The sequence below is a fragment of the Phyllobates terribilis genome, unplaced genomic scaffold (assembly GCF_046119375.1).
Source record: "Phyllobates terribilis strain yellow unplaced genomic scaffold, ASM4611937v1 Scaffold_5__5_contigs__length_657084704, whole genome shotgun sequence".
NCBI lineage: Eukaryota > Metazoa > Chordata > Amphibia > Anura > Dendrobatidae > Phyllobates > Phyllobates terribilis.
In genome coordinates this window covers 630,033,820-630,047,330 of record NW_027362765.1, presented here as the reverse complement: position 1 = coordinate 630,047,330, position 13,511 = coordinate 630,033,820, and the positions used below count along the sequence as shown (strand labels likewise).

Below are 13,511 nucleotides of genomic sequence, written 5' to 3'. Positions count from 1 at the left end.
AAGAGATAGACTGGCTTATCTTGTAACCACAAAACATTGCTCCAGAAACAAGAAATCACATTTTGAAGTGGTGTCTGGAACTGCATTAGGGCATGATGGTGCACTCCTAGCTTTTCAGACTCAGACTATTTCCTAAATGGCAGGACCCTCCCTTGGCTGACTGACAGGTCATTTGCTCCGGTACATGGCCACCGACCTGTCAATCAGCCAGGATAGAGCGCTCGTTGGGAGGTAAGTCAACACGAGGCCGAGAAGATAGAAGTGCATCGTAACGATCCAATGCATTTCCAGACAACTTTATAAAAGACAATTATCCTTTCATGACCCAAAATATCTACTTCAGTAGCGAAAAGTTGCATTTTAAGCTATACAGTCATATAAATGATTTGGGAGGGAGGATGTGAAATATACAGTGTGCCCCCTTAATACAAACTTGTATTAAGATACTGTGTCACCTGAAAAAACTAAAAACCCACTCACCTGAACTTAGAAGCTGCAGTGAGGGACTGTGTCCTGCCTATTGAAAGTGCAATGATCTCATTGCATTGATAGTGTCTTCTTAGAGAAGAAGTGAGGGCCCAAAGCATTAAGCAAGGCTTCTTGTGGCACGGCTACACTATTCAATTGTATTGTGGTTTAAAACCATGGAGGCAATAGAAGAAACTAGTGGTGTTGCAGGAGGCTGCCTGTTTAGGACCTTGCACTGGGCACACACTGCCATTTGTAACTTAGTGTGCTGAGAATTTCAACAGCATGCCAGGTTGTTGCAGCACCCCAACTGGGAAACATTGTATTGGAGCAATCTTGTGGATCCTTCAAAAGGGGTTGTCCACCATATAGACAACCCCTTCTCATTCTTTGTTTGGCCCACTTAAAATTAAAACACCTATACTCGCCCCCAGTGCCGGCACGCGCGTTCCTATGGATCACGAGAGGTTGTTATAGCACGTGAGGGCTATGCCCAATCAGCGCCGGCTTCACTGTCCCAGTCTTTGGACGTATTGAAAATCAACAGGAAGTCAAGGCTGCGGCTGCTCTCTGATTTCCTCTTGATTTGTCCGAAGGCGGGGACAGTAACTCCAGGACTGATTGGGCGCAGGGCTCATGTGATATAACAACCTTACAAGAACCCCAGGAAAGCAAGCGCCGACGCCGCTAGAATGGCACCGGAGGGGAGTACAAGCGTTTTCATTTTAACTGGGCCAAACATGAGGAATGAGAAGGGCTTGTCCAAGTAGTGGACAGCCCCTTTTTCTGAGCACAGGAAATGTCACTCACGACATCAATACCTTTCAAAATAATAATGCCATGCATACATACAAATGACTGGGAATAATTATTTTGATGTAGGCGTGATCGGGCAATGAAAATGTGCAACCAATTAAGAATTGTGCCTAGTTATATTTTGTCGTCATGTTTAAATACTGAATCAAATGGAACAGAAATATACAACACAATATAGTATCCGTGGAATTCTAAAAACCGAAGGGGCCCTGTGACACCCTCAAATGCCTGGAAATCTGACAGGTCTACAGATATGGCAGTACAGAAATAAATGGAGGAAAGTTACCTCTTTACCATCATGTGTCCCATGCTCCTCATGTTCTGAATTTTCTGTAGACAGCTCATCTTCTTTGAGTAAGTCGCTGCTTTCGCCACCCTGGAATATATGCAGAAGCCATGGTCACATATTGCAAAACGACTTTTGTTTCTCTTCTAGACAGACATGGTGAAAAGTAGTATGCTACACTTTTACTTAACAGGTCATACCTGCGCTCCATGGCTTTTGTTCTTTTTGCTGCGGTGCTTAATATAAAGACAAATCGGGTCACCTAGGAGAAGAACTGGAACACACAGCAGCGCGACGATCACAAGAACCATTTGAACGATGTGCTGCAAAATCAAAATAAATTATTTTAGGGTTTGGCAATGGCATTACCAGGTAGGAACAGGTTTTGATGCATGGTGTAATTCTGGAAATTACACCAAGCATGTGTATGTGTATGTGCTGACAAGGTCACTGAAGAGGCATTCTAGTCTCCATGTTCTCTCAGGTTTAGTTTGTGTGGTGATAAGTTGATATCAGCTCAAGGGCGGACTTTGCATGTAGTTAACTACCTTCTTGAAAAGAACAGTCCACTTCATATGACAAGCCCACTGTACCCTAGATTTATTCATGAATGCTCACTGCATTCTGGCTTTCCAGAGCAGGAGGTGATCTTCAGGGATGGTTCCAAATTTTCATTTCACTATATTAGCTACTCTAATATTTCATCATTTACCCTAGACTGGAGCAAATATTTTTTTTTAAAGCATCCTCATACCAATTTATGGCACTGGTTTGGTTTTGAATACACACTCGTGTACACAATTACTATACTACATGACCATTTACCAAAACTATGTGAGGCATGGCATGTCCATGTAGTTGTGCAGGTAAACACTTACCTGTCCAGGGTAGAGATCTTTGTTAGTTGGATTCTTGGTGAACAGAAACATATCAATAAAGTGAATGAGAAGACTCGGTGCAGTCTGAGCATGCCTTACATCAAAGGCAAACCATTTATAGAAAATCATGAAAACTAAATATCCAAACAGGCACAGGAGGAACAGAAGCTCAGGAATGGAAATCACCAAAATGCGATATTTCTGTTTAAAGTGTCTGAAAGAGACCAGATAAAACATGTAAGACCTTTAAGGAGGATGTACGTACACTGATGTTAGAATCACTGACAACATAGAAAAAAAGATAATAATAATAATAATAATCATCATCATCAAACATTCATTTTCACAAGAAATACTGAATAGCCCCATTTAACCTGTCCAGTTCCAGGACATTTACTTACTTTGCTGACCAGGCACAATTTCCAGGTTTTCATAAATGCAATTTAAAGAGCTGTAAAATTGTCTCTAGTTCAGATTCAGATATTAACCCCTTCAACCCAGAACCTGTTTTCCCCTTCATGACCTGGTCAAATTTTACAATTCTGACCACTGTCACTTTATGAGGTAGCCCTGGAACGCGTCAACGGATCCCACTGATTCGGAGATTGTTTATTTGTGACATATTGTACTTCATGATAGTGGTAAAATTTGTTCAATATAACTTGAGTCTAATTGTGAAATCAGAAATTTAGGGAAAATTTGGAAAATTTCGCAATTTTCAAACTTTTAATATTTATGCCCTTAAACCACAGAGTTATGTCACACAAATTAGTTAATAAATAACATTTCCCACATGTCTAGTTTACATCAGCACAATTTTTGAAACATAATCTTAGCTAGGAAGTTAAGAGGGTGAAAAGTTGACCAGCGATTTCTCATTTTTCCAACAAAACAAAACACCAAGGTTACTTACCGGTAGCCGGTTTTTCCAAAACCCATGACAGCACACCTGAGAGAGGGATCCGCTCACCAAGGATAGGAAACCTTCTGAAATAAAAGGGCGGTACCTCTCCCCGTTTCAATTGGTTATAGAGCATTGAGAGTACCTCCGTAAAAAAGTTATTCACATAACCAACATGACATCACACAACACCCAACTATAGTGCACACCATATGGTGATAGAAAGGTAGGAGAGGGAATATACAGGTGCTGTCATGGGTTCTGGAAAAACTGTCTACTGGTAAGTAACCTTGGTCTTTTCCCTTCACCCATGACAGCACACGAGAGACTTCTGGAGAATTTGAAACACCTTAGGGAGGGACCACCGCTTGAAGTACCCTTCTACCAAAGGTTAAGTCAGTCAAGTAAAACAGATCCAACCGATAGTGTTTAAAGAAGGTAGACTGTGAAGACCAGGTAGCGGCCTTACAGATTTGATCTATTGATACCTCTGCCTTCTCTGCCCAGGAGGTAGCCACGGTTCTGGTGGAGTGAGCCTTGATATAGTCATCGATCGGAGTGCCACTAGCAGAATAGGCTAAACGAATGGTCTCCCTAATCCATCTAACCATAGTCCCTTTTGTTAACCCGTAACCCTTCCTATTTCCCTGGAATGCTACGAACAGGGATTGGCCTAGTCTCCACTGGCTAGTTACATGTATGTACCACAATAGAGCCCTTCTAACATGGAGGTTATGATATTTCTGTTCCCGTGGAGTCTTTGGGTTGCTATAAAAGGAGAGCAGAACAATTTCTTGACGCCTATGGAATTTGAGTGCTACCTTAGGGAGATATGCTAGATCAGGTTTAAAACACTATTCTATCCTCAAATATTTGTGTATACGGAGGATTTATGGACAGTGCCTGTAAATCGCTTACTCTACGGGCTGATGTCATCATACCAAAATAATTGTTTTGAGAGTCAGGTATTTTGGTGACAACTTCTGAATCAGCTCAAAGGGCTCCTTGGTCAATGTTTCAAGCACCAGGTTCAGGTCCAATGGGGGAACTTTGGGTATTGTGACCAGCCTGGATCTACCACAGGATTTAATGAACCTTGCAATCCACTTACTGGCTGCAAAGTTGCAGTTATATAATGCCCCCAAGGCTGATAGCTGGACTTTAATCGTGCTGGTAACTAGTCCTAACTTGAACCCCTTCTGCAGGAACTCCATGATGGAATTGACTGGAGGCTTTTGACTCAACGGTTTCCCGAAAAAAATCTAAAATATTTTTCCACGTTCTATCATAGATTCTAGTAGTTATAGGCTTTCTACTTTTTAAAAGAGTGGAAACTAAGCCTGGTGGAAAACCTCTGCTACTCAATATTGCCCTCAAATTCCACGGTGCAAGGTGGAAACCCTTTAGTTTAGAGTGAATCTATGTGTAGTGCTGTAAAGGGATAGAAGATATTGTTCTGCTATCTGAAAGAGTCTGTTCACTGCTTACAATAGAGAGTGGGACCTTGTTCCCCCCTGGCGGTTTATATACGCCACCGAAGCTCAGTTGTCCAACGTAACTTTAACATAGCGACCCCGGAGTAGAGGGAGGAAGCACTCCAGGGCTTTCCTTACTGCCCACAATTCTTTTAGATTCGATGACCCTTCTTTCTCAGGGAGTGTCCAAGATCCCTGAATCATGTGGCTCCTCAGATGTGCCCCCCAACCTGAGTTGCTCGCATAGGTTGTGATGATTTCTATTGGTGTCCCTCATTGGACCCCTAGAGCTAAATTTGACCTGTCTGTCCACCACAAGAGGGAGTTTCTGACCTCTAAAGGAGAGATGTACCTTCCCTTCCAAACACCCTTTCAACAATTTTTGTGCCGACAGGATTTCCCACTGAATGTGTCTTCTGTGAAATTGGGCCTGACTGTTGGAAAGCAGGAGGTCAGGGTTACAAGTAGGGACACAGTTTTCCTCAGGGACATATCTGGGATTTGTATGGCCGCTGAGGCCAAAGTTATGACTTTGTCTATCTAGTTTTTGGGTAGGACACAAGTCTGAAGCTCTGAATCTAGAAAAAACCCCAGGAAGGTCTGAACCTTGCAGGTTTTAGTCTCTATTTTTGGGTATTCACCATCCAGCCTAGGTTTTGCAAGACAACTGTCACCTCTTGTAACTGTGTAGCACAGTGGTTCTCTGAACTTCCCTATAAGGAAATTGTCTAGGTAGATTCCCTAGGTAGATAACTGTTTTGAATGCGTAGAAAAACAAACAGTCATCTCGGCTATCAGTTTGGTGAATATCTGGGTGAATTGGGATGTGATAATACGCTTCTTTTAGATCGATTACCACCATAATACAGTTGTGATATAGGATTATTATGGCCGTATTCACCGACTGCATCTTGAACGTATGGTTCCTTACCAGGCGATTGAGACTCTTCAGATTTATAATTGTCCTGAATGAGCCGTCCGTTTTTTGTTTTTTTTTAATCAAAAAAAGGGGGGAATAAAATCCTCTTCCTTTTTGTTTGTTCGGGACTTCGCAAAGGACCTTTTTTCCCACTAGGCTCAAGATCTCTGTTTCCAGGGCAAGTTGCTCCTCTGGTGACTTCCTGATAGGTGTTATCACTAGTGATGAGCGAGTATGTTTTGTTAACCCTTTCGCCGAGTATGCTCGGGCCGAGCCCCGAGTAGTTACAGCTGCTCGGTCTTCTGTTTGAATCACTCCCGTGTGTATGATTGGCAACTGTTTGACAGCTTTAATACATGTGAGGAATGTCTATTTCTTACACATGCCTCACATGTATTAAAGTTGTCAAACAGTTGCAAATCATGCACATGGGAGTGATTCAAATATAACACCGAGCAGCTGTAATTACTCGGTGCTCGGCCCGAGCATACTCGCCGAAAGGGTTAACAAAACATACTCGCTCATCACTAGTTATCACAAATGAGTGCTGTGGTTGCTGAAAGAATTGTATTTTCAGTCCTTCCCTCACTAGATCCAGGACCCAGATGCTGGAGGAGAGGTTTTCCCTGATCTGAACAAAGTGGGACAGCCTTCCTCCTACTTGTGGTCTTGCGTCATTGGGAGGGTTACTTTGAAGTGGAGGAGGGACCTTTGAACATGTACCCAGATTCCCTTTGCTTTTGAAATCCCACTTCTACTTTTCTCTTGGGGGGGGAAACCCCTATTAAATTTTCTTCTCCGAAAATTGGTCTTCCTTGAGTCCGCCGAAAACCCATGGAAATTCCCTTTCTTGTCACACGTCTTTTTAAGGACATCATCCAACTTCTTTCCAAAAAGAAATTGGCCATCACAAGGTATGTAACACAATTTATTTTTTGACTTTAAGTACCCAGGGAATCCCTTAAGCAGTAAGGCCTGTCTTTCCGCGTTTGATAGTCCGGCCGATCTAGCTGCCAGTTTCACAGAATCGGCAGATGTATTCGCTAGAAAGGCTGCAGCACCATGTAATAGGGGCAGATTGGACAGAATCTTATCCCTTGAGGTTTCCTTATCCTTCAGCTGATCTTCCAGCTGCGGTAACCACACCATAAGGGAACGGGCAGTACAGGTTCCTACGATAGCTGGTTTAAGACCTCCTGCCATTGATTCACATGTATGCCTTAAGAATGTAGCTGCCTTTTTGTCTAAGGGGTCTCTAAGTACTCCTGAATCCTCAAAGTGGAGCGCTGATCTTTTTGATGACCTAGATACAGTGACGTCAATTTTTGGGACCCTATCCCAAGTCTTTTTCCTCGAATGGATATTTCCTTTTCGAGGATGAAGGCAAAGCACCCGTTTCCTCCGCTCTCTTCTAATGAGTGCTTGGACCTTGATATTTACCGGTGAGGTGCGTTTTCTATTTTCCTCCAACCCTCCAAACATTATGTCCTCTAGGAACTTGGCTGATTTGTCCTCCTTTAAGCCCATAGTGGCTCTGACAGCTTTTACCAATTTGTCAGTATCCTCTACTGGGAAGCACGGTCTGCCCCCTCTATCACTGTCTGAGGAGGATGAGGGTGAGGTATCGCTATAACACTGTCCATCCGACAATGCAGAGGCGTCAGGATCAGAAGAAATTTCCGATGCGATTTTCCTTTTTTTCTTCAACAGTGTTCCTGAGGCTAGCTGCAAAATCAGGGGTACCCTAACTTATAGTCCAGTGAATGCAGTCTGAGCAGAGCTCTTTCTGACAGTCTACTGCTAGCAGGTTTTTCCATAGTACACAATCCCTGTTCCGCTTCTTGGCAGTTACTTTCTTGGGTCCCTCCTAGTGAGGTAAACACATAATAAGAGGCCCATTAGCAAAAAACATGGTGACATTCAGGAAGATCACTCACACCCGCTGTTCACTGAGGATACCGGATTTGATGTCTGTTGCGGGATAGGCGATTCATCCCCACTGGAGACCGCAGAGTCTTGAGAAGCTCTGCTTCTCTGGCTAGGATGGCAGCTGCTCTTACCATCTGAGTGGCTACCTCTTGGTCAGAGAGTAGATGGCGGTGGCTGCGGTGGCAAATGCTGCTGCTCTCGGTCTTGATCAGACATGGTACCAGACTATGTGAGCAGTGTCTTGACCCCATACATCAGTGCCACCTCTGGTTCCCAAGTGGCTCCATCCGGTCCTCTCCCATCCCCTCCTGAAAGCCGCAGCCAGCGTTTTCATGTGCCGGCCATCTTTCTTTTCGGCGCCGCCCCCGACGTCACGCCCTACCCAGAATGCCCAGCTCGGTGACATCCGAGGTGCACGACCGCTGAGCTTACAGCCACTTCCAGAGTGGCCATGTGTGCGGCAGGGGGACCTCTCCAGCGCCTGCGCCCGCACGTGCAGCAGGTCCCCAGGGAACCTGTGAACGGCGCATCTAGACACCTGAAGGCCTGTGCCACAGGCACGCAGCCCGTTCTTCCAGCTCCAGGACTTGCCTGGGTGAGTACACTTCTTCTTCCACTGTCTTCTTAAAGATTCCCATCAAGGACAGGAAACCAAATGAAGCGGGGAAGAGGTACCGCCCTTTTATTTCAGAAGGCTTCCTGTCCTTGGAGGGAGGATCCCTCTCTCAGGTGGGCTGTCATGGGTAAGAGGAAAATTTACATAAATTAAAAAAAAAAAAAAAAAAGTTAGGGACACATCACATAAATGCAGACTTTGATGGAATGGTCTGCGGGCTTCATATTGCGTTTGGAGAGCCCTTGATATGCCTAAACTGTGGAAACCACCCACAAGTGATCAAATTGAATTGATCTAGTGTCTCCTTGTATGTGAATTTCATAATGTAGTGGCAGCAGGTTAGCATACACGAATAGTGTAGAGTGCATCAGGTTGGCATACGTGAGTTGTGCAAGTCAAATTAATTTAGTAGTCCATGGATGTGTGGTAAAGTTTGAAGCATTCTTTTATACACAGGCCAAGTTTGTAGGGGAAGGTGTCACATTAATAAGTGCTGTTCTTTCTTATCCCTCTTCTGTAACACACTCAGCACCTCTTTTGCGACCTTACTTTCTTTGTGCTTTGAGGGACCTCACCTGGGAAATGCTGCCTTGGTACGATACGGGCATCTTCAGTTCTGGAAGTACTGGGGCCCGCTCCTTCCTGATCTCCAAAGATTAGGGCCTTGACCACTACCTTCTGGAAATTAAGCTTTGTACCGGTCCGGCCTGCACATTGTGATAGCATGAAAATGTTAAACAATGCCAACTGTATGATGTGCATGGTCAGCTTCTTGTACCACACCTTAGCATGGCACTGTAGGGCTGGAGGACTTTATCAGAGAAATCAATCCCCCCACCCATGGTCTTGTTGCACCCCATTGCACAGTCTGGTGACCATGTAAAGGAATTGTACAGCGCTGGTGGTGCTGCCATCACCATGTATGGTGGTCAAGAAAAGGACATCTCTCTTGTCCTAGACCACCAGCATGTTGTCGCTACATTGGGCTCCGCTCTTACCCTTTGTGAGCAGCTGCCAAATTTGCGTCTTAGGGAGACCTTTCTGAATTTTGCAGACAGTACATGCTGTGGTAGCTTGCACAGAGAGGTAGCTGAAGAGTGGGATGTTGGTATAAAAGTTATCCACGCAGAGATCATAACCTTGATCCAGCAGTGGGTGCATCACATCCCACACAATTTTCCCACTCCCTCCCAGGACAGGGGGACATTCAGGGGGTTGAATCCAGGTATCCTTCTCTTCATAAACTCTAAACTTGTGGGTGTACCCTGAGATACTCTCGCACAGCGTGTAGAGTTTAATTCTGTACCTGGCCCTCTTACTGGGCAGGTGTACTGCCGGCATTTGAGCCTCCCCTTGAAATATATTAGGGGACTCATCCACGCAGATGTCCCTTTGGGCAACGTACATCTCAGCAAACTTGTTGCTGAAGTGATCAATGACCGGCTGAACTTTGAAAAGTCGGTCAAACTTGGGGTCATCTCGGGGAGGACACCGTGCATCATCATTGTAATGCAAAAAATTTTGGATGGCCTCAAAGTGTTTATGGGTCATAACCATGTTGGAACAGTGGAGTGCTGTATAAAACATCAACACTCCAATATTGCCGAAGTTCTGGCTTGTTCACTAATCCCATGTGAAGGGCCAGGCCCCAAAACTTCATTTTCTAACTGGACTCCCATAGATGCAGTAGAAATTATGAAGTGGGGTTTTGGGTCAAAAATTGCTGGGCGTACAAATTTGTCTAAACCACCATGAGGTTTACAAAATCCTCAGAGAAAAAGACTTTGAAAAAGTCTATTTCAATGATGAATGTAGTGTCAAATTGGGTTCATGATTGCGCCACAAAATCAGTAATCTGTGGCTCAATCTTCAGGAGGCGAGGTTCATAGGGGTTCATCAACTGTGGGCGCTGGCTCATTTCAGTCTAAGGCAAGGAAAGCATATACCCCCTCCGTGAGTACCATGATTGGGACGAAAGGGACATTTTTTCATGCCTGTGGTGTTTGTGTGTGTACTAAATTGTATTCAGGTGTGTGAGAGTGTGTGTGGTGTAAACCTATTTAGAAAAGAAGAAAAAACAAACAAAAAAAAAAAACAAAACACTAAAAGGTTACTTACCGGTAGCCAGTTTTTCCAGAATCCATGACAGCACATCGGAGAGAGGGATCCGCCCCACTAAGGACAGAAAACCTTCTGATATCAAAGGGTGGTACCTCTTTCTTGCATCAGTTGGGTTACAGACCTCCGAAAAATGATTATATACATGACCAACACCATGTCACAATGCCCAAACTATACTGCACACCCAAATGGTGAGCAAGGGCGGTGAGGGGGGGCAGTCATGGGTTCTGAAAAAACTCGCTACAGGTAAGTAACCTTAGTGTTTTCCCTTCAACCATAACAGTACACCTGAGAGACTTCTGGAGAATCTGAAATACTTTAGGGAGGGACCACTGCTTGAAGAACCCTTCTCTCAAAGGTCAAGTCAACAGTGGAAGACAGATCCAGCCTACAGTGCTTAAAGAAAGTGGATGGTGTGGATCAGATTGCGGCCTTACATATCTGGTCTATTGATACCTCTGCTCTTTCTGCCCATGACGACGCCACAGCTCTGCTGGAGTGAGTCTTGATACCATCCGTGATCGGAGCACCACTAGACGAGTAGGCTACACTAATGGCCTTCCTAAGCCACCTTACAATTGTACTTTTTGTTAACCCGTAAACTTTCCTACTCTACCGATATGCTAAAAACAAGAATTAGTCCTTCCTCCACTGACTAGTCATAGACATATTGTATTAGTGCCCTCTTGACATCCAGATTATGATATCTTTACTCTCCAAAGTTTTTAGGACTGCTATAAAAGGATGGTGGAACCACTGGGCTGTGGTACAAGGAGGGACCAGAGGGGCATCATTTAGTGCCTACCCGGACCGACCCTGGCTACACGGCGGCTTTGTCAACCCCGGGAGCCAAGGGGGGACCGGGAAGGTGAATTAGGTGCCACTCTGGGACCGACCTCGTTTGAGAGCAGGCGACTCCCACGGGGCTGATTGGCGAGGCAGACTGGAACAACAGATGGGCAGATAGATGTGCATGGCTGGTAGGCTGATTGGCGGGCACGGCAAATAGGCAGGCTGGCGGACAGCACTGGGACCTGAGGGCTGGAGAGAGTGTTAAACTACAACATTGCACAGGCGCCTCCATTTTGGAGGAGGTGCCTAAAATATCAGCTGTCCTCTGGCCAGGGACATATTAGGACGGCGCGAGCGGCCCCTTTAAGAAGCAGGGAGCGCGCGCGCCCTAAGCACAGTGCCCGGGGATCTGCATGCGGTGCGCGCACCCCGGGCACACACCGACAGGAGGCAGAGACGCCGGCGCAACAATTTCTTGAGTACGTTGACATTTTAATGCCACTTAAGGGAATTAAGCCGGATCAGGTCTTAGCAGGACTCTACCTTCATATATTTGTGTATATGGGGGGGGGGGGGGGGTTTACTGAATGTCTGCAAGTCACTCACCGTACGGGCTGATGTTAGAGCTATCAACATAATGGTCTTAAGGGTAAGCAATTTTGCCGATAGAACCTATACAGGAACTAACGGGCCTTTGGTTAGTGCGTTCAACACCAAGTTCAGATCCCACGGGGGAATTCTGGGAACCTGAACTGGACCAGATCTCTCGCAAGATTTAATGAATCTTGAAACCCACTTATCTGCAAGGTTACAGCTATCCAATGCTCACAAGCTTGATACTTGTACTTTAAGAGTCCTAGTGGCCAACCTTAATTCGTACCCTTTCTACAGTAACTCCAAGATGGGGCCTACTGGAGTTTTTTTCACTTAATGGCGCTCCTAAAAATTCCAGGAATTTTTTCCATGTCCTGCCATAAATTTTAGTTGTTATGGGCCTTTTATTATTGAACAGGGTGTTCACTACACCTGGTGAAAACCACTTGTTGCTCAATATTGCCCTTTGAAATTCCATGCTGCAAGATGGAAATCCTTCACTTGAGAGTGGAATATTGGTCCCTGCATAAGAAGGTCCGGCTTCTCCAGTAGGATCCACAACAGTGACATTAGTCTTGGCATGAAAACCAAGGTCTTTTGGCCAGAAAGGGGGCAATTTAGAATTACTCTTGCCTGATCCTCCCTGATCTTCCTCACAACCGCTGGAATTACCACTATTGGAGGGAAGGCATAAGCCATTTTGAAATTCCAGGGCACCTGGAGGTCATCCACTGCGTACGACCTTTCTGTTGGGTCTAGCAAACAGAACTTTTCTACCTTTCTGTTGGATCTGCTGGCAAACAGATCTATTTCCGGTAATCCCCATACCTGGACTATCTGCTGAAATACCCTGGGGCTCAGGGCCCATTCCCCTTGTTTCAGCTTAGAAAGTCAGCCTTTGTGTTTTCTACTCCCCTTATGTATAATGCTGTAAGAGACAGAAGATGTTGCTCTGCTACTTGAAAAGGCCTGCTCGCCGCTATCATTAGGAAATGGGACCTGGTTACCCCTTGGTGTTTATTATGTAGGCTACTTTTGCTTTGTTGTCCAATAGAACTTGGACATGGTGACACTGAAAGAGAGGAAGAAAGCCTTCTAGAGCTTTCCCCACTGAAAACAATTCTTTCAAGTTTGACGACTTTCCCCTTTCGGTGACCTTCCAAGATCCCAGGATTGTATGGTCTCTTAGATGGGTCCCCCAGCCAGAGCTGCTTGCATCGGTCGTTATTGTGTTGTTAACTGGTGTTGACCACTGGACCCCCCCACCGATACAAAATTTTCCATGGTTGTCCACCATTAGAGTGAGTTTATGACCTCTAAAGAAAGATCTCCCTTTCCTTCTAAATGTCCTTTTAATAATTTTGCACAGACAGGACTTCCCATTGGAGTTGTTGCGTGTGAAACTGGACCCGTCTGATTGCAGGGGTAAAGGAAGTTAGGGTTCCTAACAGGGTCCTTGAGGAAAGCGATGTCATCCTTGGAAACTTTACCGCTTCCAGGGCCAAACAGATAATCCTATATTTTGACCTACGGCAGAAAACAGGTTTGTAGCTCGGCGTTTAAGACCAGGCCTAGGAAGGTCTGTACTCTCATGGGTACCAGACTCAATTTTTGAGTGTTTGTCACCCAGCACAGCTTTTGTAGGACAGCTGTGACTTCTTTTAACTGAGCACTACAGTGGTTTTCCGATTTTCCTACAATAAAGAAATCGTCTAA

General features: G+C 45.0%; 1 protein-coding gene across 2 annotated transcripts in view; it reads right to left on the bottom strand.

Annotated features, from left to right (window-relative positions):
• TCIRG1 (T cell immune regulator 1, ATPase H+ transporting V0 subunit a3) overlaps positions 1-13,511 on the bottom strand; it is an 87,385-nt gene that overhangs the window by 9,870 nt on the left and 64,004 nt on the right. For both annotated transcript variants that reach the window (XM_073686143.1, XM_073686142.1), the window contains 3 exons: positions 2,449-2,662; positions 1,771-1,893; positions 1,571-1,660 (listed from right to left, as the gene is read on the bottom strand). In XM_073686143.1, the coding sequence (XP_073542244.1) occupies positions 1,571-1,660; positions 1,771-1,893; positions 2,449-2,662 (427 nt within the window). The remainder of the gene's footprint in view (positions 1-1,570; positions 1,661-1,770; positions 1,894-2,448; positions 2,663-13,511) is intronic.